We start from the raw sequence: 26,980 nt of genomic DNA, 5'->3' as shown, positions 1-26,980 counted from the left end.
AACGGAACTCACAAGCGGAGCCCCGAACGCTAGTGTGAAAGTAGCCTTAGTGAAGCTGCACGTCTTTCCCATTTGTACTTAATACACAGAGTATATAAGACCCCGGTGTTTTTACATAAAATAGGTTACAGAGATAGTCCAAATTGTCCGAAATGTGGAAGTGCTGAAGCTGATCTATTACATATGACGTGGCCGTGCCCCTCATTGACATCTTACTGGAAGGCAGTATTACATCTTATAAATAAGGTATATAACACCAAGTTTAAGCTAGACCCCAAAACTTGCATTTTAGGATTACTGCCAGAAGATAATATACAATCTGTAATAGCTATTGGGATAGAGAAAATGCTATATCAGGCGAGGAAAACGTTAGCGGCAAAATGGATCCAGGCAGTGCCCCCACTTATCTCAGAATATATAGCTAGATTGAATGTGGTGATTCTCCTTGAGAGGGGTGTTTATCAACAAAGGAAATGTCTGTCTAAATTTGAGGCAATATGGGGCAGCTGGATTGATAACTCTGGATGTTGTAGCCCCTGCTTAGCGCTTACAAGAAGCCTACTGAGTGCTCGTTGAGTATGTTAATGGAGGAGATTGTATGTAAACCTGAGGTGTGATTCTGAGTGTGGAAAAGTGATGTATATGAAGGATATATGCTGATAATTGCTGAAGACTGTTCTACATATAAACAGGGTATGGTGTGTGAGTTGAATAATAATACCTTATGGATGTATAGGTGACTGGGAATTGATGCTGATTGTTGATATAAGAGTTATTAGTGCGGTGCCGGCGCTCCAGGAATGTGGAGCTGAAGAGAAACCACCATGATTGTGTCCTGCTTTTGTGGGGTCTGGGTGGGGGGTGGGATTGTAGGGTTACTTGTTGATGGGTGGTTACGGGTTTACGTTAAAATTGCATATTCCATTTGATTCTATGCATAGATATATACCATGTCTTTTGTAGTCATGTGGTGTGTATTGTATATACTATACATGATTGATATTGTACATGCCCATTGTTTGTAAACAATGTCTTATTGATGCTTGAGAAAGACAGACAAAAAACTGATAATAAAAAATGTATATGATTTAAAAAAAAAAAAAAAAAAATCCATAGGTAGGGAGTTTTGCCTGTTGGTTCGAATGCCTACTTGGAATGTTCGGGGGTTGGGAGATAAACTAAAGAGACAAGCGGTCTTTGACCTTGCGTGGAGACATCTACCAGCGATTGTTTGTCTGGTGGAAACCCATCTGTCTTGAGGATACTTCCCTGTGAATCACCAGGGGATGGGCTGCACAGACGTATCACTCCACGTTTACTAGTAATTCTAGGGGAGTGACGGTCTTTATTCATAGGGCGATTGATTTAGTCTGCGAGACATCCTATATTGATGAGCAGGGGAGATTCATTTTCTTATATTGTAAACTTGCCGGAAAATTATGTATCCTGGCTTTTGTTTCTATTCCACCTCCGTTCTCTCTTTATGTGCTTAACTCCTTGCTATCTTTTATGGATCAATGGCCTGAATGTCCTTCATTAGTTATTGGGGATTTTAATTGTGTTATCAATCCTACAATAGACAGGGTTTCAATGGGGGGGGGGGGGGGGGTGCGTGGTCATTCTTCTGTTCAAGGGTCTACCTTGGCACGCTTTTGCCAGGAAGCTGGTTTTGAGGATGTTTGGGGCATGGGAGAAGAGCATACTCATGTATCAGTAAATCTATGTCTAGGATAGATCTTGTCTTAATGAATATAAAATATGAGTTGTGTAAAACGGATGAAATATGAGACAAGGTCTCTTTCGTACCGTGTGCCTTTGTCCCTTGTCTGGCCTGATGGGAATATAGGGAGACCCCCATTTAGATTAAATCCCCATTGGATATCAGTAATTGAGAATCATGAAATAATACAACAGGAGATTGAGCGCTTTTGGGGTATTAATTATAATTTAGCTAAAATTCAGGTAGTGTGGGATGCCTTTAAAGGGGTTCTGTGGGAACATAAAAAAATCTTAAAACATCTAAAGATCAAACAATCTGCTATGGATTAAAACCTTGTAACTGTCACGCAATTTTGCTTCCACAATTCGTACTTCATGCTCCCAGTAAATCCTGTTGTTTACAGCCCTGAAGTTCCTGGTAGTGGGAGTGGATTAGCTTAGACCAAAACAATTCCCATAGTTCTGTGCGCCTCCAGTTCAAGCCAGTTTGTAAACGCCCACTACACCTTTCCTGTTAGTGAAGCCTCGGCCACTACCCCCTCTGTTCATCAGCCCGGGGTGTTACTTCCTGTTTCCTCCCACACAGCTTCAGAGAAAGTGGACTCCGCTCAGCCTTGCTTCTGGAACCAGAGTAGCGGAAAAAGCAGCGCAAGCGCAGAAGTGTCCTATGTGTGCTTGTGCTATTCATGCTGAAGTCCAGCCCTCCCACTGCTTGTCACGACTTGTATCCACTGCCTCAGAGAACTAGTCGTGACGTCGGCACAAGAAATTCTTCCTAGATGAGGAAGGTCACGTGACCGCTATCTGAATCGGCACAGCAAGTAAATTGGTAAGTAGCAGGGCATGGCTGGGGAGAGTGGATGCAACATAAAATAGTGAAAGTTTAGAACCCCTTTAAGGCTTTCATGAGGTGATTTCTTTTTAGTAATATTGCTAATTTAAGGAAGGGGTATGGCATCAGTGAGAAAAAGTTAAAAGAACTAGCGGAATTAGCTACACAATCCTTCTATAGGAATAAGATGGAAGAAAATAGGAAAGTTATGCAGAAAGCTAGTCAAGCCTATTCCGACTTTTTATTGGAGAAGGCTCAACAGAGGCTAATCTTTAAGGGTCAAAAATATTTCTCAGGAAATCTTGGAAAACTGTTATCTAGAGTGTAAAATTGAGTAAGATGTCGCACTAAGAACACTCAAACGACACCAGGTGCTCCTGTAAATTGAGGCCACTCACTCAATCTAGAAAAGCATATACATATATAGGTGAACAGGGCACTCAAGGATAGCTGCGACCGTGTATTTTAAGCAAAGATGAGCTTTATTGATAATATAAATATATTTGATGCATAAAACAATCAAGAATGCAGTAGAATAAATAGGTTATTAACAAATAAATATAATGAATATTCGACAGAGCAAAGGCTATTATTCGATTAATCAGCAAATATTCAATAGTCCAATATTGTAAATCTTGGATCCAATGATTGTGAACATCCAAAGACTTGTTTGCAATAAGTCTATTCGTTTTTTACTTTCATATTGAGACAACAGTCATATGCTTTGCAGTCATTCAAATAGTCGCGGCGGCGTCCCGCCAAAGCGACGTGAATGGCAGCAACTCACTGCTGAAAAGCTTGCAAGCGAATTAAGTCCATTACCTTTGTATCGACCAAGTGTTCGTCCGAAATAATCACAAGAGCCTTCAAGTATACTTACTCCCAGGATCTGCCTTTAGATATTTGTAGCAGTATTCAATCAGGAGATTAAAGCCGGCTCTCTGTTCGGTTATGGTCGATTTAATGGTAAGGTAGGTTTTTTCAGTACAAAGATGGGGTGTAGCACCAGACGCGTTTCGGGGTCCAACCCCTTCCTCAGTGGTATGACTTAGTACGAATAGACTTATTGCAAACAAGTCTTTGGATGTTCACAATCATTGGATCCAAGATTTACAATATTGGACTATTGAATATTTGCTGATTAATCGAATAATAGCCTTTGCTCTGTCGAATATTCATTATATTTATTTGTTAATAACCTATTTATTCTACTGCATTCTTGATTGTTTTATGCATCAAATATATTTATATTATCAATAAAGCTCATCTTTGCTTAAAATACACGGTCGCAGCTATCCTTGAGTGCCCTGTTCACCTATATATGTTATCTAGAGTGATTTCCAATCAAGAGCAAAAAAAAAACATATACCGTATTTTTTGCCCTATAAGACGCACCCCCACTGGGGAAATGGCAGTGCGTCTTATAGGGCGAATGCTGCAGTTTACACATGCTGCACAGTGCGGTCGGAGGGTGTATCAACGGGGAGGGAGGAGGGGCTGGGGGCCGGCATCTGGTTTAGGAATGGCAGCGGGGCCCGATGCAGTCACTGTATTCTATTGCACTGGGCACCTGTAGTAATCTTATCGAAGTGTAGGCATTGTTTAACAATAGAATTAATTTTCATTCCAGCAGCCTGTACTACTGTACTTTTCCGTAGCAGGCAGGAGGGCGGGCGGCTGTAGCGTAACTCACTACGTCACGCGCCTGCTCTTCCCACTTTGTTAGTGAGTTACGCTACAGCCGCCCGGCCTCCTGCCTGCTACGGAAGTTAGTAAGTACCGTAGTACAGGCTGCTGGAGGGAAGATTAATTCTATTGTTAAACAATGTCTACACTTCAATAAGATTACTACAGTGAGCGGGGCTCGGTGCAATAGAATACAGTGACTGCACCAGGCCCCGCTGCCATTACAAAACTAGATGCCGGCCCCCACCCCCAATACATGTATTGGGGGTCATTCACACTACACAGGGATACTGTTGTGGGGGGATCTGTGGATCCCAAAGCAGTGTCATGCCATCCACAGATGCCCCATAACAGTGCCATCCACAGATTCCCCCCCCCCCCCCAAAGCAGTGTCAGCCACAGACCCCCATAACAGTGCGTCATTCACAGATCCCCCATAATAGTGTCATCAACAGACCACCATTAGTTCAAAAGCACCTTTTGGTGCAAAATATTTTTTTTCATATTTTCCTCCTCAAAAACCTAGGTGCGTCTTATGGGCTGGTGCGTCTTATAGGGCGAAAAATACGGTAGATAATATTCGTCTAACCTAATAGTAAAATAGTTATTGGACAAGATCTTTATTACGGATGAAATGATAGATTCCTATTTGGATGCCTTCTCCTTCCCAGTTATTACTGATGTTCAAAGGGAAGCGCTTGAGGTGGATTTTTCTATCCAGGAATTGGAAGTAGCAATTAAAGCATGTTCTGGTAATTCTTCCCCTGGATTAGAAAGATTTCCATATGAATTTTATCGTAAATACAGGGAAACTATTCTTCTTAGGCTTCTGAGGGTATTTGCTGTATCGTTGGAGGATGGGAGTCTACCAGAATCAATGACAGAAGCTGTAATAATATTAAGTCTGAAAAAAGGTAAGGACCCCTTAGATTTGGGGTCATATAGACTTATATCATTATTAAATACAGATGTGAAGCTTCTCTCAAGGATTATGGCTACAAGGCTCTCTAAGGTCATCCCGTCTATTATTCATCCAGACCAGAATGGTTTTATTCCAAATAAGGGTACCCATTATAATCTTCATTGATTGTTCACAAATATTCAGTCTCCTGGAGGGACCTCTCGCTCCATCCTGTCCTTAGATGCCTCTTAGACCTTTGTCAGGGTGGAGTGGGGATTCCTCTGGAAGGTTCTGGGTAGGATGGGTTTTGGAGATAGATTTATTGATATGATTAAATTATAATATAGATCTTCAGCGAGGCTGAATGTTAATGGGATCTTGACATCTAGCTTGATTAGGGGCACTCGTCAAGGTTGCCCATTATCTCCATTGCTATTTGATATTTATATCGAGGCTTTGGCCGTTGGACAGGATGTTAAAATCAAAGGGTTTGGAACATTAGGGATGGAAGATCGTATTTCCTTATATGCGGATGAGGTCTTATTTTTTTTTTATAGATCATACAGATATACCGTATTTTTCGCTTTATAAGACGCACCTGATGATAAGACTCACCTAGGTATTTGAGGAGGAAAATAAGAAAAAAAATATTTTGAACCAAAAGGTGTGCTTTTGGTGGGTTTTGAACTAATGGTTGTCTGTTATGGGGGATCTGTGGATGGCAGTTTTAAGGGGGATTTGTGGATGGGACTGTTATAGGGGGGGATCTGTGGTGGAGACACTATTATGGGGGGGGATCTGTGGATGACACTCTTATGGGGGTGGTCTGTGGATCATACACTAGTGTGGGATGTGTGAATGACACACATAGCATCTTCTCTAATGGTGGTCACTATTCACATAGGGACAATATACTGTGACCAGCATAAGATGATCTTATGCTGGTCACAGTATCATATGTGTCACTGTATATTGTCCTGTGTGAATAGTGACCCCCATTACACCATGGTCCATCCACTTACAGCATAGTGTAATAGAGCAGTTTTCATGGTAGGAGGGGATGGAGGCTGGCAATACTGGCGGCGGTGCCCGATGCAGTCACTGTACTGTAATACATAGTAAAGTCATGGTACAGTAATCCTCTTCAAGCAGTGTTTGTACTTCAGTTCAAACTCAAGCAATCCTCTTTACAACTTACTATGAGGGCGGCAGCGTAACCCCGCAATGCTCACTCATTCATTCACGCTCCCGCTCTGCCTTCATGAATGAAATGGGAGGAGCGTGAATGAGTGAGCATCACGAGGTTACGCTGCCGCCCTGCCTGCCGCTTTCATAGTAAGTTATACAGAGGATTGCCTGAGTTTAAAGTGCAAACACTGCTTGAAGAGGATTACTGTACCATGACTTTACTTATGAAAACTGCTCTGTGCGGAGCCCGATGTATTACAGTACAGTCACTGCATCGGGCACCGCCGCAAGTGTTGCCAGCCTCCATCCCCTCCTCACATTCCGCTGATACATCGCAGTGCGTCAGCGATGTATCAGCGCTATCAGAGTTGGCAGCATTTGCTTTATAAGACGCACTGTAATTTTCCACCCACTTTTGAGGGGAAAAAAGTGCGTCTTATAAAGCGAAAAATACGGTAACTCTTCTAAGACTCGTCCGAATGGTTAATTCCTTCGGCGGGGTTTCAGGTTTAGCTATAAATTGGTCGAAAGCTACTCTTATGCCACTGGACTTCTCTCTAATGAGTTTTTTTTTTTACTAAGGCTACTTTCACATTACCGTTTTTTTTTTCCGGCATAGAGTTCCGTCATAGGGGCTCTATACCGGAAAAGAACTGATCAGGCATATCCCCATGCATTCCGAATGGAGAGTAATCCGTTCAGGATGTCTTCAGTTCAGTCATTTTGACTGATTAGGCAAAAGAGAAAACCGTAGCATGCTACGGTTTTATCTCCGGCCAAAAAAACGGAAGACTTGCCTGAATGCCGGATCCGGCATTTTTTTCCATAGGAATGTATTAGTGCCGAATGCCAGATCCGTCCTTCCGGTCTGCGAAAGCGCAGACCTTTAAAAATGAGAAAAAAAATTATACCGGATCCGTTTTGCCTGATGACACCGGAAAAACGGATCCGGTATTGCAGTGCATTTTTCTGACTGATCAGGCATTTTTCAGATTGATCAGGATCCTGATCAGTCTGAAAAATGCCTGATCAGTCAGAAAAAATGACATGCGTTTGCATACAGTTTGCCTGATCAGGCAGGCAGTTCAGGCAACGGAACTGCCTGCCGGAATCAAACAACGCAAGTGTGAAAGTACCCTAAGTTGAATGTTTCTGATTCTTTTCATTATTTAGGTATGTCTGTATCCCCTAAGATTGATTGATTTCTTACAGCTTAATTTGATTCCATTAATAACAAAAGTGAGGTAAAAAATTGGGATATGGTTCCGACTTCCCTTATCTAGAGCTGATAGAGTATCCTTGGTCAAGATGGTGATTTTACCCCAACTCCTTTATATTCTTAGGAATTCACCTATATGGATAGAAGACAAGTTTTTAAACTTATGGAGAGAATTATTAATGACTTGTTGTGGGAAAGAAAGCAAGTAAGGCTTAAATTGGATTATTTGTGTAAACAATTGGAGCAGGGGGGTTTGAATCTCCCCTTCTTCAAGGGGTATTTTATTGCAGAAAAGTGCATTGTTTACGACTTTGGTGAGGAGATCCTCGTATAATAACTTATTTACTTTATTAGAATCTGGTCAATTGACTAATCGGCAGGACTATAGAGAGGCCACAAAGTTACTATAAGTCTTGGGGCACTATTACATTATGGTTGGGGGTAAAAGGAGCGCTTCAATGCACTCCTCTTTGGTATGATTCTTATTTGCAGGCTTTAGGTGGAATAGCCGAAGATCAGTTTTGGCAAAAGAACAGTGTTTATTTTATATATTACACAGGTGGTGAGATATTGTCGTTTTTGGATTTAGCACAAAGGGTGGATAATTTGTCTTGGTTTAAATATTTTTTGTTGTGTTCGGCACTTTCTAGTTTAAAGGATAAATTGAAGATTTTCCTAGCTATTGTAACGGAAAATATAGATTTTATTGAAGACAGTAGGCGAACATTGTGCTTCACTTTCTTTTACTACTCCCATAGCAGCAAGAACTATTACAACAGGTGAATGAAAGTTTTTTCAAAACAGGTAATCAGTATGTAAATGAGGAATCACAGGTAGCCAATCAATAAGCATCCCAGTTTATATAAGGTGAAGAGAGCATAGACCCCTCCTCTTTCTTGATGACGACCAGAGAAGGAGTGGATCAGTTTGAAGTAATCCGAATAATGCAATCTTGGAATAGTCGTAGGTTTAGACTATAGGAAACTGGAGTAACAGGAACTTTTGAAGATGTATGAAACGGTGAATTATCCAGGATGTTCTAGTATGCTACGGAGATAAAATATATACAGTTAGGGTTGGGTTAATAGGGAGGGACAATGTTCGCCTCCTGTCTTCAATAAAATCTATATTTTCCGTTACAATAGCTAGGAAAATCTTCAATTTTATTGCAACAGGAGGCTCTCATTGTGCAAATTTAAAGCTAAGTAATAAAGATTCATAACATAGACATAGAGACATGAGTCAGGTTTGAAATAAAACGTTTTAAAAGTGGATTCTGAAGACCAGTCTGCGGCCTTCAGAATATCAGAGAGGGAGCCTCCGTTTTGGAATACTTTAGTGGATATTGCGCCTCGAACTGAATGGGCACCAAAGATTGATGTGTTAATCCCAGCCATATGCATGGTGAGCTTAACCCATCTGGATAGCGTAGGAGAGGATACCAGAAGATGTGGTTTACGAAAAGAGATAAGAAGTTGGGACGCTTGAGGGGTGCGTAGCGTTTGGGTCATAAGTTCATATGTCTTTAGACAACGGACAACACATAATTTATTATGGGAGGGGAAAGCTGGGTAGAAGACAGTGTGTAGATTGGTTTTGGTTTGTCTAACAATATGGAAGGTTACTCCGTTAGGGGTAAAAGATCTGTTAGAGATGTCCAACGCTCTGACGTCTGAGACTTTCTTAATAGAGATGAGACATAAGAGAACCGTGAGTTTAAAGGAAAGTAGTTTTAGGGATAGGTGTTCGTTGTCTTCCCAAGATGAGAAGAGGTTTAGGAGGGTAACATCCCAAGTAGAATGATATCTAGGCTCAGGGGGTTTCCTAAAACGTATGCCCTTCATAAGTCTGCAGACCATCGGGTGTTTACCAACAGGGATGGAGTTAACGGGGGTATGTTCCGATAATATGGCAGATCGGTAAAGGTTTATGGTTCTATAGGCTTTTCCTGATTCAAAGGATGCGGATAAAAAATTTAAGATGTGGGTAATAGATGCATGAACGGGATCCAAGTTCCGTTGAGAGCACTAATGAAGCCACATTTTCCAGGCTGATCTATAAGCCTTTCTGGTACCTGGTGCCCATGCGTCAGAGAGGTTGTTGAGAGTAGATTGTGAAAGGCCTTGATTGCCCGAGATCAACCAGGCTACTAATGATAGGTGTCCCAACAAGATCAGAGGATGAGGATGTCCTGAAGGATCTTGGAGGAGATCCTGGGAAAGTGGGAGAATTCTTGGAATATCTATGGCCAGGCTGAGTAGAGTGGGGGACCATGCTTGAGACTGCCACCAAGGAGTGATGATCACTAATGTGGATCTCTGGGATATCGTCCGAAGCAGAACTCTGGGGATTAAAGCCAAGGGGGGAAAAGCGTCTCTGTGGCCAGATTTGGCGAAGGGCATCCATGGCCAGAGCATCCGGATCTGGGCGCCAGCTGAAAAAGATGGGTAGTTGGGTGTTTAGTCGTGACGCATATAGATCCATGTGGAGGGGACCCCATAAGTTGTTGATGGAAAAGGAGAGGATTCAGTTGCCAGTCGCTGGAATCCGATAAGTATCGGGAGTTCCAATTGGCAACCGAATTGATCAAACCCGCAATGTATTCTGCTTTCAGGGTAATGTCCTTGTCCAAGCAGAAATGCCAAAAATCCTTGGCAATGTCGCTCAACATTTTGGAAGTGGTGCCCCCTAAACGATTGATGCAGCAGTGTGACTTGTCTTTCGCAAAGCTCTTCAGAGTGAAAGAAGCTGCCAAGAGCTCCAAGCAGTTGATGTGTAGGAGAGATTCTGTTTCTGACCATTTCCCTCCTGTGGAATAAGGGCTGCAACGAGCGCCCCAGCCTGATTGACTGGCGTTTGGTAAGGAATTGAATATCATTTTCCCATTCCAGATATGGATGTGTTGGAGCCACCATAGAAGTTCTTATTTGGCTTCTGGAGATAGGGGAATTTTGTTGGAATATTGTAGGCCTTCCTGACATTTCGTCTTCTCTCTGCGCTGATGGCAGAATTAATATTGCCGAAGAAGCATATGGCTCTTTGGGCCCAGCCGCGGAGTACTGCAGTATCTACTAGAGGTCCTTTATAGGTCTAGGAGTTTGTCTTGACATAATTTGAATGACCTGTACAGGCCTCTTTTGGGATTTCTACCCGTTTTATTTAGGTATTTGGTGATGATGGGGTCTAATTCCGGAGTCTGGGAAATTTTCTGAGGCAGGGTAGGTCTAGGACACTCCGCTTTCAATTTATTCCTGGAAGCTTTGTCTAGGGATTTGTTGACCCATAAAGATAAGAATTTTGAGTTTTGAGAGTGGGGAACCCACTCCCCAGATCTGGGGTGTTTTATTTGGTCAGGGCTGAAAAAGGGGATACCCTGACTATCTAGTATTAGTCCGAGAGCTGGATAGCTGGGACTGACATGTCAGGATTATCTGATGAGTCCTCTTCAGAATAAAAAGACAATCCGTCGTCAGTCAGACTCACTGGAAGGGGATATGGAAGACATTTCTTTGAAAGAGATGTTCTTAGCCCTCTTACTGGCTGTCATAGCCTGGCTATTAGTCTCCTCCCGGGCGGAGGGTCTTTTGTGGGATTTTTCGCCACCTTTATCATTACAGCTTAAGATATGCAGGTTTTCATTGGGTATTTGACCCGTCCCCATGGTCTGGGTTTTAGAAATATTGGGGATATTAGGGTCGCTACAGAACCTCCTCTTTCTGGCAATCTTGCTTGATTTTTTTTAATCCTTTAGCTAATTCAGCGATGGAATCTTCTGCGGAAAGGAAGTTATCTGAAGGGGTATAAGGGTAGACCTGAGGTGTTCTTTGGTCTGTTACTAACTAAAGAGATTTGGAAATGGAGTCTTGGAGAGAAACCATTGCAGATTGTATGGCCACTGATACTGATCTAGAAACAGATTGGTCCACCATATGTTGGATGGACTCCGTAGTTACTACCTCATAGTTAACCGGCATGGGTTGACTAGTCGGTTGTTCTTGTGAGGGATTCATGTTGCTAATGTGTGAGGAAAGATGAGGGAAAGAAAAACTGGAGTAAATAGGAGAGATATGTAAATGACATTAAATAAATTTATATATATATATATATATATATATATATATATATAATATATACTGTACTAGGTATACTTACAGAGGAAATGAGGTAAGTTATGTAGTTAGTTAATTGATTAATTAGTCGAGTGTATTCAGTGAGAGGTGTGGAATATGCTCTGTGAGGTGAAGAGACGCACTCTGAGGAGAAATCGGGAGCGCGAATTACCATACAGATTAAGCAGAGCGCCCTAAATCTCACGATATCCGAGATTACGGCGTTCAGTGTGAGATAGCGCTTCTGAATGCAAGGGGACGAACGGGAGATTCGTATAGAGGGAATAGAAGTAAGTAAGACCACGTTGAAGGTGAAATAGGGTCTTGGAGAGTGACAGAAAAGAGCAGAAGATTATAATAGTGGTTAAAACAAAAAAATTGTTATGCGCTAGTGGAATAAACGGCGATAGGGGATTTTAATAGGCAACATATAGGTAATAGGAATATAATGAAAACGATTAAAGCAATAATTTGCAAATTTTTACCACAGATATGGATTATAATAACAGAAGAAAAAATCTATACGTATCTCTTGTTTGGGAACAGCAAGAAAGAGGAGGGGTCTATGCTCTCTTCACCTTATATAAACTGGGATGCTTATTGATTGGCTACCTGTGATTCCTCATTTACATACCGATTACCTGTTTTGAAAAAACTTTCATTCACCTGTTGTAATAGTTCTTGCGGCTATGGGAGTAGTCATAGAAAGTTAATGCACAATGAGAGCCTCCTGTTGCAATAAAATCATTGTTAGAGATGGATACCTCCACTTTTTTAAATGAGTTGATAGAGAATTTAGAGCAGAGGTTGAAGATTGCACATATTTGTAAAGTGTTTCTTAAAGCAAAATTTACTAAAATACAATCACCAGGACAAAGAGCTTGGGAGGTTTATTGTCCAAGTATTCAATTAGAGGGATGGGGAAATATATTTTTGAATTTAAGTTTATTATCTTATAATATTAATCACATTTTGGTAAAATTTAATATTCACAGATTATATGTAACCCTTTGGCTTAAGTAAACGTGGGCTAGGTTCTAGGTGCCCACGGTGCAACCTATTAGGTGCGGATCACCTCCACATGTTTTGGTTATGTCTAGAACTAAAACTTTTAAAGTAGAATATTTTATATTGAGTGATCTTTCTAAGTTAAGCATTCATAAATATAAAAAGATTTTCCTAGGTAGAAAATGAATTTGTACTGTAACAAAAAAAAAAAACATTTCCCAAACTCTGGTTCGGTTTCAAGGTACCACTTGGAACCGAACCTGAGTTCGGGAAATGTTTTTTTACAGTACAAATTAATTTATGAAGTTATTGCGCAAAGTATCGCGAAGCAATAACTTTGGCTCATTGGAGCCAATACATTCTAATACTCTACGGCAGGGCTCGACAAATCCCAGGCGCCAGGTCGCCATGGCGACCAGGAATTTAGTCCTGGCGCTTGGGTATTTGTCAGCCCGTTTTCAAAGGTGCCCGGGCGATGGGTGCGGAGCTGCCGTTCTGTCCGGAGGCAGCACCGTGTGAGTCAGCTCGGTCACAGCACACAATAGCAGAGACGCTGGCAGCAGGGAGGGGAGGGGCTCGGGAGGAGTGTAATCTGATCCTAGAGTGGAAGCTGCTTCTGCCAGCCCCTCCCCTCCTCGCCCACCAACCAATCAGAGCTGAGGCAATGCAAGCACTAGCAGCTCCGAGTCACTGACACAAGTACAGGGAGTCTAAGTAAGAATCGAATGAGTCTCAGGTTAAAATAATCTAAAGATTTGATCAGTCAGTGACTCATTGGATTCTTTGAGTTAAAAGAACAGTCATTCAGACTCTAGAACAGGTTACACTGAGGCTGTGGCTGATGCTTTTGCAGTAGTGATAAGATTAAGGGACAGGAGCAGAGATATGAGAGAAGTGACAGGACACAGTTTAGATTACAGTTTGAATTAACCCTTTAGGATCAAATTGGCTTCTCAAGGAGATCTATATGTTAAAGGCATCCCTTCTGTCTCATTCAGTAGCTACCGTATATAACTAAGGCTACTTTCACACTTGCGGCAGGATGGATCCGGCAGGCTGTTCACCCTGTCGGATATGTCCTTCCGCTGTTTCGTTGGACCGCCGCTCCGTCCCCATTGACTATAATGGGGATGGAGCTCCGGCGCAGCACGGCAGTGCATGGTGAAAGGCCGCCGGACTAAAAGTCCTGCATGTCCAACTTTTTAGTCTGGCGGCCTCTCACCGCGAACTGCCATGCTGCGCCGGAGCTCCACCCCCATCCCCATTATAGTCAATAGGGTCCGGGGACGGAGCGGCGGTATATGTAACATGGTATACAGCATTATTGGGGGGGCTCTATGGAGAAGTGGGGGGGGGCACCTACTAAGGGCTTTATGACGCGGCTCCGCCTGGCTCCTAACTTTTTTAGCTGGCTCCTAGATTCCAAGGAAATTTGTCAAGCCCTGCTCTACGGAGCCCCTGCTCCGTACAGTATTAGAACGAAGTTTTATGCAAATCGACTTCGGATGTTTCATCCGAAGTCTATTCACTCATCCCTAATTGTAATACATTGCAGAGGGGATCAGACCCCAGAAGTTGAAGTCCCATAGTGGGATAAAAAAATAAAAATAAAAAATCTCAAAATAAAACACACAAAATTGTAAAACAAAAATAGAAAAAAAAAGAAAATCGGACATATTTGGTATTGCCACATCCGTAACGACTGGCTCTATAAATTATCACATGATCCACCCCCTCACCTGAACGCCGTAGAAAAAAATAAAATAAAAACTGTAATAAAACAAACTTTGCCACCTTACATCACAAAAAGTGCAACACCAAGCGATCAAAAAGGCATATGCCCCCCAAAATAGTACCAATCAAACAATCACCTCATCCTGCCAAAAATGAGCCCCTACATAAAACAATCAAGCAAAAAATAAAAAAAAACTATGGCTCTCAGAATATGGAGATACTAAAACATGAGGTGAACACCGTAAAAAAAGCAATTTTTTTTGTCACCTTACATCACCAAGCGATCAAAAAGTCATACACACCCCAAAATAAAACCAATCAAACCGTCATCTTATCCCGCAAAAAAACCCTACCTAAGACAATCGCCCAAAAAAAAAAAAAACTATGGATTTCAGAATATGGAGACACTAAAAATCTTTTTTTTCAAAAATGCTTTATTATGTAAAACTGACACAAACAACAAAAAAAGTAGTCCTATTTGGTATTGTCGCGTCCGTAACAACCTGCTCTATAAAAATAGCACATGATCTAACCCGTTAGATGAACATTGTAAAAAATAAAAACTGTGCCAAAACAGCTATTTTTATGTTACCTTACCTCACAAAAAGTGTAATTATAAAGCAACCAAAAATCATATGTACCCTAAAAAAGTACCAACAAAACTGCCACCTTATCCCGTATTTTCCAAAATGGGGTCCCTTTTCTTTTGGAGTTTCTACTCTAGGGGTGCATCAGGGGGTCTTCAAATGTAAAATTATCCAAGTGAAATATGCCCTCCATAAACCACATGGCACTCCTTTCCTTCTGTGCCCTGCCGTGTGCCTGTACAGCAGTTTACGATCACAAATGGGGTGTTTCTGTAAACTACAGAATCCGGGTAATGAATATTGAGTTTTGTTTGGCTGTTAACCCTTGCTTTGTTAGCGGAAATAATGGATTAAAATGTAAAATCTGCCAAAAAAGTGAAATTCTGAAATTTTATCAACATTTTCCTTTAATTCTTGTGGAACACCTAAACGGTTAACAAAGTTTGTAAAATCGGTTTTGAATACCTTGAGGGGTGTAGTTTCTAAAATAGGGCCATTTATGGATGGTTTCTATTATACAAGCCCCACAAAGTGACTTCAGACCTGAACTGCTCTTTAAAAATTTGGTTTTGGAAATTAATTTTAAGATTTCCTTCGAAACTTCTATTCCTTCGAAACTTCTAAGCCTTCTAACGTCCCAAAAAAAGAAAATGTAATGTACAAAATGATCCAAACATGAAGTAGACATATGGGAAATGTAAAGTAATAACTATTTTAGGAGGTATCACTATCTGTTTTAAAAGCAGAGAAATAGAAATTTTTAAAATTGCGCATTTTTCCAAATTCTTGGTAAATTTTGTTATTTTTAATTTTATTTATTTATAAATTAAAATGAAATATTTTGACTCAAATTTACCACTGTCATGAAGTACTATATATGACGAGAAAACAATCTCAGAATGGCTTGGATAAGTAAGCGTTTTAAAGTTATCGCCACATAAAGTGACACGTCAGATTTGCAAAAAAAAAAAGGCCTGGTCCTTTTGGTCTTTATAAAAAAAATGTCTGCCTCTGTACAGCATCTGTATACTTCAGCCTTTTTCTGTACAGGGTTGAGATCCCCTATTAGCAAGCCCTTGGTTTACACTGAGTCCCATCAGGGAACTCAGCTGACGGCTCATGTGATTCTTATCTCTGGTCTTCTAAGAGCTCATAAACACTCATTATAGCTCAATTCTCATTGGTAAGAATGTGGCTTGAATAAGTGTTTTGAGCTGTTAGTAGTTCAGAGATGAGTTATCAGATGACGCTGAAAGTAAAAGTAAGATGCTCACAGCTAGACTAAAACTTAAAAGGGTTTTCAGAGATTTAAATACTGATGACCTATCCTCAGGATACGTCATCAATATCTGACTGATGGGGTCCGTCACCCGGGACCCCCGTCGATCAGCTGTTTGAGAAGGCACCAGTGCTCCTGGAAGCGCTACGGCCTTCTCCTTGCTCAGCAACGTACATTATATAGCAGCTGTGCTTGGTATCATGCTCAGCCCCATTCACTCCTAGTGAGCTGCACCTAGGACACGTAAACAATGAAAATGTTGTCACTTGGCCTAGGAAAAGTTGAGAAAAGGCAGTGGCACTACTGTGAGCACCACTGCCATGTCCAAAAGCTGATCGGCAGGGGTCCCAAGTGTTGGAGCCCTTACTGATCAGATATTATTGACCTATCCAGAGGATAGGTCATCAGTATTCAACTCTCGGAAAAACACTCTAACCTTTTCTGACAAAACCTACTAAAAACTTTTAATAAGGAGCAATTGAAAAAAATGATTTCTAGCCAAAAATGAGTAAAATGCAATCATAAATAATTGCTCCCAAAGGTGTTCATAGCCTTTAAACTTTCCCTGCACAGCGGTGCTCCCGGCCAATCAACTGTGCAGCAAACTGCGTCTGGACCTAATGGGCGGCCAGGGCACCGCTGTACAGGGTCAAACACTGAACGGGACACAGTACACCCTTTCATTCTCTGGGTCATTAGTTCCAAGGTTTTAACTCCCACTGATTGTAAAGTGATTGCCTATCCTAGTGAGCGGAATACCTCCTATAAATGCATGGAATGTAGATTTAATCTCTGTTTACACGTGCTTTATGGTTTCTGTTTTTACAGAATCTATGGTGGGTTTATTATGATCTGTTTGATGGATGTCTTAATCTTTTGGTCCCCATTCACTTATTTGCAGAAACTGGTTTTCAAAGAACATTGTAGAAAGCAAGAATATAGTCAGTCATGGCACAACAGTCTTGCGTGCAAAGTACACTTATAAGAATCTGTCACCAGCGCCCTATCCAACTATTTGCATAGACAAACGATACAGACAGAAGTATAGGGACACACCTCTTAAATAAGGAATTCAAGGATTTAATTCATTCATTCCCATTGCCACAGGTGTATAAAATCCAGTGCCTAGCCCTGCAGTCTGCCTAAGTTTTCCGCGGGTGCAAAACATGACGTGAACGTATAGCACCTGCACTGAGTCTTGATCCGTTCATTTCAATGGGTCTGTGTACATGAGCATTTTTTTTTCACGCATCTGTTCTGTGTTGCGTGAAAAACGCTTCATGTTCTATATTCTGCGTTTTTCACGCAGCCCTGGCCCCACAGAAGTGAATGGGGCTTCAGTGAAAAACGCATTGCATCCGGAAGCAAGTGCGGATGCGATGTGTTTTTCACAGATGGTTGCTAATAGATGTTGTTTGTAAACCTTCAGTTTTTTTTCACGTTCGTGAAAAACTCATCAAAACACATTGCATCCGCGCGGAAAAAACTGAACGCAATCGCAGACAAAACTGACTGAACTTGCTTGCAAAATGGTGCGAGTTTCACTGAACGCAGCCGGGGCCAATCCGCCACGCTCATGTGAAAGAGGCCTAACAGACATTTGTGAAAAAATGGTTCATTCTAAAGAGCTCACTGAATTCATTGCAGCCAAGCTGCTCTTTTCTGTAAACTGACCCACTCTTGCTGCTTTGCCACTGCCTGGCCCTGTCAATCAAAGCAGGCAAGGGAGGGGGCTGGCCACAGAAAGGAGTGGAGCTTTGGTGCAACAAGAGCAACGGTGACACCCTTATTGCACCAAAGACCTAATTTACATATTAATAAAAGGTATTGTTACTCCGAAATGGAGGCTCAGCTCAGTGAAAAAAAAAAAAACCACAGCTATGTGTCTATGCAAAGAGTTTGATAGAGAGGTCTCTGGTGATAGATTCCCTTTAAACTCAGTGTTAAGGTCAGAATTATAGCCACGACGGTTTCCAGCAACAAGAAAAAAAAAACTGACTATGAGCTCTATAGCTGTGTGCTTATGTAAAATCAAGAAGACAAAAAAGGTGAAAAGAACAAGAAGAGAAATAGCAAAAATTACTTGAAGGGACAAAGAGCAAGGAGGATAAAGAGAAAAAAGGGAGGGAAGGGGAGAGAGTTAAGTAGAGGACATGGGCAGCCACTGCCACTACCTATCACCAAGCCAATAAGCAACCATCATTCACCTATAATGGACACAAACTGCAGCACTATTCTGAGCATCAAATAGCAACACAATCCTGTTGAAAAAGAACATGTGAAGAGTCTTATCAGGGTCTGAACAAAGTTTAAAGGGCATCTGTCAGCAGTTTTGTACCTATGACACTGACTGACCTGTTATATGTGCACTTGGCAGCTAAAGACATCTGTGATGGTCCCATGTTCTTATGTGCCCGCATTGCTGAGAAAAATGTTTTATTATATATAAAAATATATATCTATCTAGGAGCAGTAGCAGTGGGGGCGTTAATGTTACACCTAAAGGCTCTGCTTTAAATGTGATCAAAGTGCAGGGGGCTCAGCAGCGGCGGAGAGAGCAGAGCCTCCAGGTGTAATGGCAATGACCCCTTTGCTCATAGACGCTCATTTGCATATATATGTAAAATTCATTTTTCTCAGCTATACGGGCACATATGAACATGGGACCAACACAGATGTCTTCAGCTGCCAAGTGCACATGGAACAGGACAGCCAGTCATAGGTACACATCTGCTGACAGATGCCCCTTAAAGGGCTTCTGTCACCCCCAAAACCCTTTTTTTATTTTATTTTAATTTATATTTTTTGGGCTTGTTAAAATACTTATTTAACTACTATTCCCTATATAGGGATCTTACCTTTTTGTCTGTGGCTTCTTCTCCTTAAAAACCGATCTTTTAAAATATGCAAATCACTTCACTACCAGCAAGTAGGGCGTCTACTTGCTGGTAGCCGCCGCAAAAAAAGCCTCCTCCTCCTGTTGATCGACAAAGCCAGCGAGCGCTCTCCTGCTCCGGCTGGCCCTGTCATTATTTCAAATCCCGCACCTGTCTTCATTCGGCGCAGGCGCTCTGAGAGGACGCTCGCCTCCTCAGCACTCCCTCAGTGTCTTCTCTTTCGGTGACGTCATCGGCGCAGGCGCACTGAGGGAGTGCTGAGGAGGCGAGCCTCCTTCTCTCAGAGCGCCTGCGCCGAATGAAGACAGGTGCGGGATTTGAAATGATGACAGGGCCAGCCGGAGCAGGAGAGCGCTCGCTGGCCCTGTCGATCAACAGGAGGAGGAGGCGTTTTTTTGCGGCGGCTACCAGCAAGTAGACACCCTACTTGCTGGTAGTGAAGTGATTTGCATATTTTAAAAGATCATTTTTTAAGGAAAAGAAGCCACAGACAAAGGTAAGATCCCTATATAGGGAATAGTAGTTAAATAAGGATTTTAACAAGCCCCAAAAAAAAAAGGGTTTTGGGGGTGACAGAAGCCCTTTAAGAACATTTTACAACTCTAATAGTTAACAAACAAACCACTGCACCCACAGTTGATCTGCTCGTTACCATAAAAGTCTGATGAATTGAAAATTAAAACTATGTTGACCTTTGTGTCGTTTCAGCGTTGCCAGCACTGTGAAACATGCACTTTCTATTTGGCTCAGTATTATCATTTTTGGGAATAAAATCACCAGCCTTTCTGCCATTGGAACTGTGTTTGTGATCATTGGTGTCCTGCTCTACAATAAAGCGAGGCAGCATCAACGAGAATCAATCCGAATGCTGACTACCCAACCCAACACTGAGGACTCTGAACCACTAATAGGACCGGACCAGAAATCACATGAGAAATAAAACGGCTCCATTTCTCTTCTGCCATTGACATTCTTCCGCTGCTATAGGGCAGCCCTTATTAGATCAACAAGGCCACCAGGGGACAATGATTTTCATAGAGAGACCATTCAGTTCTGGATTTGGGTGTTGAAATTCAGTGCAAATGTTACTTGATAGTATCCCAAATTCTTCCAGGAACTTACCTCGCGGCACACAAATTGGAGTTATGTATGTGGCACTGTTGGCAAATCACCTGCCCATACAAAACACAGGATCTGACATCATGAATTTGTCTACATTTTATCGCATTATAATTCCTAATTCAAATGACCATTGAATGGCAGATGTGAAGCCATACAAGTGGGTGAAATAACCTTCAAGCCCGGTGGCCTCAATATGGGACCAACCACTAAAGCAAGCAACAATGCAAAGCTAGCTGAAGTTCCCAGGGACCAGGCAATATGGCTTATGCCTGCTTTAGATTTTTTCCAGAAATCAATGGTTTTTTTTATTGCTCAAATCCATTTTTTTCTTGGTCTAATAAGTGTTGTTATATTAACATTAAAACTTATTCTGACGTTAAAAGAAATGGAAGGGTCTTAGGGAATATCCAAGTTATAGGCTGTGTTCACTCTGGCAACATTTTTTATTGCCGCGGTGTATCTAAAAGGGGCGGGGGGGGGGGGAAATGAAGCAACTTTGTAATCTTAAAAAATATTCTACTGTTTTGTGCATACAGCTCTTATGTAGAACTTTGTGACTTCAAACCTTGCTCCTTGACTGACCCTGCCACTATATGTCACACTGTTCTAACTGCTCAGGTCCTGTAGATAGGAGACAAAATGGTAGGATGTTTTTCAAAGTGTTTTAGATGCATTAAAGTAATAAAAAATGATAGCAAAAAGTGCATATTAGGTGCTTACACGTTACAACATGGTGACCGCGTAGTATGTACTCCAATGTGTGAGCACCTAGTGTACACATGCTGGCTCTTCTGTCTTCTACATTCCTGAGAATATCTACATTAGAAATATTACTTGGTCCTGATATACTAATGCTTACGATAAGTGATTGATTTTTATAATCTGCCTAATTGGATAATAAAGGCTGGCTCTCTGAGAATAAACAGAATGCAAAGCCAGCCTGCGATATCCCTGTAGAGGGATCAGCAGCCTCCAGTGCCCCAACTGTTGTGAAACTATAACTCTCAGCATGCTCCATTCACTTCTGAGCAAAAATGCATGCTGGAAGTGGTTTTCAGGCTTGAGTGCCCCATGCTTTAGAGGGGTTGTCTTATCACGGACAATGGGGGCATATCGCTAGGAGATGCCTCCATTGTCTTATAGTTACGTGTCCCATCGCTGGGACCTGCACCTATATCGAGAACAGAGCCCCGCAAGGTGGTGGCTGGGGGTCTCCCGTCCGGCCAGGCCACCACCAAGCCGGCTCCCCATAGAAGTGAATGGGAGCGTACCGCACATGTGTGGCCCCCGCTCCCATTCACTTCTATGAGGCCAACGGAAATAGCCGAACCAGCGCTCAGCTATTTTCGCCGGCCCCATAGAAAATGAATGGAGGGCTGCTGCGCATGCGCAATGCGCCCGCCTTCACTTTCGGGGCTCTGTTCTCTATATAGGTGTGGGTTCCACCGGTGGGACCCTCACCTATAAGACAATGGGGGGCATAGCCTAGCGCTTTAACAGCACGTCATTCGCGTCGGAAAAATCTACTGCTAAATGCGCATGAGTTATATTTTCATTTCACCCTTTGTGTTGTAAAAGATGAGATCTACTGTAGAAATCCATAGCATAAATTAACATGTTGCGGTTTGAACACCTGCTTCACAGGTCAGTTTATGCTGGCATTACAATACAATATTGGCTATTCACAATACTTCAGGACGCATCAGTAGCAGTATTTGTCTTAGAGGACTTTTCACCACTCCTGACATGCCTGTTTTGATATTCTTATGGCTGTATGTTGTACCATTCCTTTATTATTTCTGCTAGCAGTTATGAATGAATTACTAGCAGAGGGGTGGTAACCAGTTTGGGGGGGTACCTGCACAGTCTGGCAATGGCAGCTCTGACTGGATAGTGAGACTATACAGGGACACCCCCCCCCCCCCCCCCAATGGTTAAAGGGGTTATTCCATCTTAGACAATGGGGGCATACCCCTATTGTCTGATAGGTGCGGGTCCCAAGGAGAACGGAGAGGAGACAGTTGAGGAGGGCGCATGCGCAGCTACCCTCCATTCATTTCTATGGAGCCTCCGAAAATAGCCGAGCCAGTGCGCGCCCATTCACTTCAATGGGAGAGGCGGGGAGCTACGCCTGGTGGTGGATGGACCCTGGAAAGCTCGGGGTCCTCCAGCCACAACTCTATCTGGCTCTGTTTTCCTTGTAGGTGGGACCCGCAACTATCCGACAATGGGGGTATATCCTAGTGATATGCCCCCATTGTCTAAGATGGGATAACCCCTTTAGCACCCCTCTGTACCCTTACTGCAGACTGCTAGCAATTCAGAACTTCTAGTAGGAATAATAAAGGAATAGCACAACCTAGAGCCATAAGAATTGATGCTCCTGAATTATTACATGGAGAATACATGAAGCTATTAAAACAGGCATGTCAGCAGTGGCGACAGGTCCTCTTTAATGCACATCAATAAATATTAAGATGTATTCATTTATTCAGCGGCTAATGAGGATTTATCCAGTGTCCTAGAAAGCAGGCCATATGAAGCTGTATTTTCTTGTTTTTATTGTCTGAGATGTTGAGCACTTCTGATGGCTGGGAACTTGGGAAGCACTCCATCACACACTACTGTATTGTACCCTGAAGCTTCTATCATACAGTACTTGGCCTTACAAGTAGATGACTCCTGTCTGCATACCATCTCCTTAGGGCAGACAAGTGAGTTCAATGCAAGAAACTTCATGCGTGTGGCAGTGAGAGTTCCCATTCTGACCTCCGCTCCTCTGACAGGATCACACTGCATTATAGTGATTTATAAGGCTGTGTGTCCCTATGAGATCTGCAGTCTTTTGTAGTAGGTACAGGTCTCACGGGGACACACAGCCTTCTAACTCATTATAACGCTGTGTGATCCTGTCAGAATGAGAACTCTCACTGCCACACGCAGCGAGTTTCTCACGCTGAACTCGCCCGTGTGGGCCTTTAGGGCTCATTCACACAAACATATTTTGCTTCCGTGTCCATTCCGTGTTTTTTTGGGGTTTTTGTGGCTTGCATGTGGAACCATTCACTTTAATAGGGTCGCAAAAAAAAAACCTGAAATTATTCTGTTTTATTCCATTTCCCCATGTCCGTTCCGCAAAAAAATAGAATAAGTCCTATTATTGTCCACATAACGGACAAGGATAGGACCGTTCTATTATGGGCAAGCAGTTCCGTTCCGTAAAATGTGGAATGTACACCGACGTTATGCGTTTATTTTGTGGACCGCAAAATACATACCATTGTGTGCTTGAGCCCTTAAAGAGAATCTGTCATCATGAGAAACTCCCATAAACCAGTATAAAGAGACACAGATTCCAAAGATGTAATCTCTGACTCAATTTCCCTCCCCCGCGGTAAGCCGGTGGACGGTCCGTGCTCTGTATTGTAATGCATCTCCCAGAGTAAAGCCTCAGTCACACGTCAGTGATTTCCATCAGTGATTGATCCCAAAACCTGGATTGGAGCCTCCACACACATAAGGTATAAGGGAAAGATCTGCTCCTGTTCTGTGTTTTGAGCCTCATCTGGTTTTGGCTGGAAATCACTGACCGCACACTGACGTGTGAATGAGGCCTAATAGTACAGCGCACTCTTAGATGCCTCAATATAGAGCAGTGTGCAGTCGTGAGCTTGCCATGCAGATTAGATGACTGTTGGCCAAACCCGCTGATAAAGGTGGAACTGGCTGACCATCTGATGTGTATAGGGCCCTCTGTAAACTCCCTTGAAGTCAGTAGAGAGAAGGGTCGGGCATGTTTGATTTCAACATGCTCAGTCCTTTTATTCTGTTAGACAGCGGCTTTCTCGCAGCCTTCATGTGTATGAAGTAGTTAGTCCACAGCTCTCTGATGTGTGAGGAGTTCAGAGATTATTACATTTTTTTGGAATTTGAGTCTTCACCTTTCCGTCTATTAATGTAGTTCAGTTATTTTTTTTTCATGGTGACAGATTCCATGCATCTCCTTGGACAACCTTAATTAGCATGAATATAAATGAAATCCTCTTCTGTTGCCAAAATGTCTGTTTCAGCGGTGATGTCATGTGCGTATTGTGCCGCGTGGATTCTGTTCAGCCGTAAAAATAATGTGGGGTCTTTGACATAATTACTGTCACTCATCAAAGGAAACGTCCCTTATTTTTTCTTCTGAATCCAGTGACTGTTGTCTATGCGATGACGACTGCCCCGGGATGACATCACAGAACTGACATCAAGAACAGGGACTTGCAATAACGTTTGTGATGCCGCCTCCATAACGTCATGTCGTTCATACCTGTGGATTGTACAGAAGTCTATTTTTTATGAACTGTGGGCAAAGCTTTTTGTAGAAAACCTCATACTCCTGAGCTGTGGTTGTGTGTATTGTGTGTACAGCATCCTATTTATATTTGTGACCAATGCAGTTATCGTTATGTAAGAAAGAAAATGCCATTACTTGAAACGTATTGATTCTGTTAGTATTTAATTACTTTGTTCACCCACCAGGATTCTAGGCTCGCAACAAACACAACTCTCACCAGTTCACAGAGCTAGTAGGCTTCAAGTGATTCTAGCGTCATATTGGTGTAAAACAATGTGTTGATCGTATATCCGGTAAATGAAATCAACGGCGGCAAGGAGCTGGTGTGGTGTGCGCCATTTATTGGTAAATGTGTCTGGCTGAGGAGGTTCCACTCCAAAACTCTCCCCTTTTAAGAAAACTGGTAAGTGCATCAAAAAAAGGGAGAAAATCACAAATTTTATTGCAAAACGGGACTTGAGACAATGTTTGCAGCTTTTCTCCACCAGGAAAGTTCCCTAGAACATTAGTGAATTCCCCCCATTTAATTAATTTACATATTTCTAGCTGTCTGCTGCCACCACTAGAGGGAGCTTAGGAGCCTCATCAGGATTATTCCAGTTGGAGAGCTATGATCTGTTTGGTTACCATGGACATCAGTTGTGGGTTTAGATGGACTGGAGATCCTCATTTATCTGAATATTTTTGCCTTCCTTGGGAATTTCTTGGTGGAATATGCACCAACAATGAACATGTTTCTTTTTTGGCAATGCATATTTTCAATCTACAGGCAGGGGAAAAAAAATCTCTATCTGAACTATGGCGTGGGTTTTCTATTGAAAACAATAGAAGAAAGACTGGGAGCGAATATCACATGGATTTTGCTGCAGTAAACACCAAATTCCACCTGGAAAATCCACCTTGTGAACATGGTCTAAAGCTTATAGTAGACTGGCAGATAATCCTTAAGATCATCGCTAATGAGCGTTCATATGAACGCTTGTTAGCGCTGATCTGGGAGTGTAATACTGACGCTGATTACCCCCCGATCATTGGGAAATTGGAATCTTTTAGCAGATTAAAAAATTATCTTTTGTCTGCGGCAGATTGTGCTGTATAATCACAATCTGCTGCCGGCAAAATTGCATTAGTGATCCCCCCCTCCCCATACCGCATTGTCGGAAAGGAACGCTTCCTTCCTGACAATCTCCTAGATGATCTGCAGGTCTACTATAAGCTTAAGGTTTCATGCACACGGCCGTAGTTTCGGTCCACATCTGATCTGCATTTTTTGAGGATCGGGTGCGGACCCATTTATTTAAATTGGGTCTTAAAAGATGCTGACAGCACACCGTGTGCTGTCTGCATCCGTATGTCTGTTCCACTGCCCCACAAAAAAGATAGAACATACCCTATTCTTGTCCATTTTGTAAGCAAAAAAGAGATTTATTTCCTGCTGTGACCTAGCTGGGTTGTAATGTCGTGTGTGTGTATCATTGTGTGAGCAGAGGTGGAGGACTGTATTGTGTGTGTTTTCTATACGATAATACTGATCATTGCACTACAGCTTTAGATGCCTTAGACCTCTCACACGTCTGTATCCGAGACAAGATGGTCAGTGGTTCATCCATTTTTGGTCTGTGTGTCCGGTTTTTTTCATCTGTATTCCACAAACCCTGCTAGGCTGAAAATGTCCAGAACATCTCCTAGCAGCGATCCAGGTAAACCATCGACATGTAAACCATTCCCATTGTTTTCACAGAACCATAGACCTAACGTGCGCGAGAGTTCACTGACCAAAATAGGGCATGTATCTGTGGGCCCACCGTGGTCCTTGGAAAATTACTGATGTGTGAAAGTTAATGGATACATGTGCTGTCTATGGAGACCATGAACAACACTCATCCGTGATTTACATAGGAAAGGCCATATTCTGATTTTAGTTTTTTTTCTGCCGTGCCTGTTTGTTCTGCCTTGTTTCAACAGCAAAACATTCCTTTTTCTCAGTTGTACCTCTGTGCTGTATTTTACATGGAAAAACTTGTCATGTTCCAGTATATTACAAATTACGTGTCACTTTCAGGGGAGAGAATGCTGACGTCTGCCATGTACCCTTTGAATTGTAAGCTGTTTTGGCGTTATATAAAGAATATTAATATTATGTTAAAGGGGTATTTTCATCTGGAACATTTATGGCAGATTGATAGGATATGCTATAAATGCCTGATAGGTGCGGGTCGCTATCTCAGGAAAGAAGCCAGTGCCCAGCTATTTTCAGAAGTGCCGTAGCAGTAAATGGAGAAGGCCACGAATGTAAGATAGGAGCGGGACCCACATGTAGCCTATTGATATGCCATAAATGTCCCAGATGGGAATACCCT

The 26,980-nt window shown here is 42.2% G+C and overlaps 1 protein-coding gene across 4 annotated transcripts in view; it reads left to right on the top strand.

The window, feature by feature from the left end:
- LOC120997890 (solute carrier family 35 member E2A-like) overlaps positions 1–20,651 on the top strand; it is a 116,839-nt gene extending 96,188 nt beyond the window's left edge. For 3 of the 4 annotated variants that reach the window (XM_040428253.1, XM_040428270.1, XM_040428262.1), the window contains exon 9: positions 19,868–20,099. In XM_040428253.1, the coding sequence (XP_040284187.1) occupies positions 19,868–20,099 (232 nt within the window). Of the gene's footprint in view, positions 1–19,867 lie in introns of all 4 variants that reach the window. The other variant, XM_040428247.1, reaches the window with a different exon arrangement.
- The last annotated feature ends 6,329 nt before the right edge of the window (positions 20,652–26,980 follow it).

This window comes from Bufo bufo, chromosome 1 (assembly GCF_905171765.1).
Source record: "Bufo bufo chromosome 1, aBufBuf1.1, whole genome shotgun sequence".
In the NCBI taxonomy this organism is placed as follows: Eukaryota; Metazoa; Chordata; class Amphibia; order Anura; family Bufonidae; genus Bufo; species Bufo bufo.
This window is presented reverse-complemented; position numbering and strand designations above follow the sequence as displayed.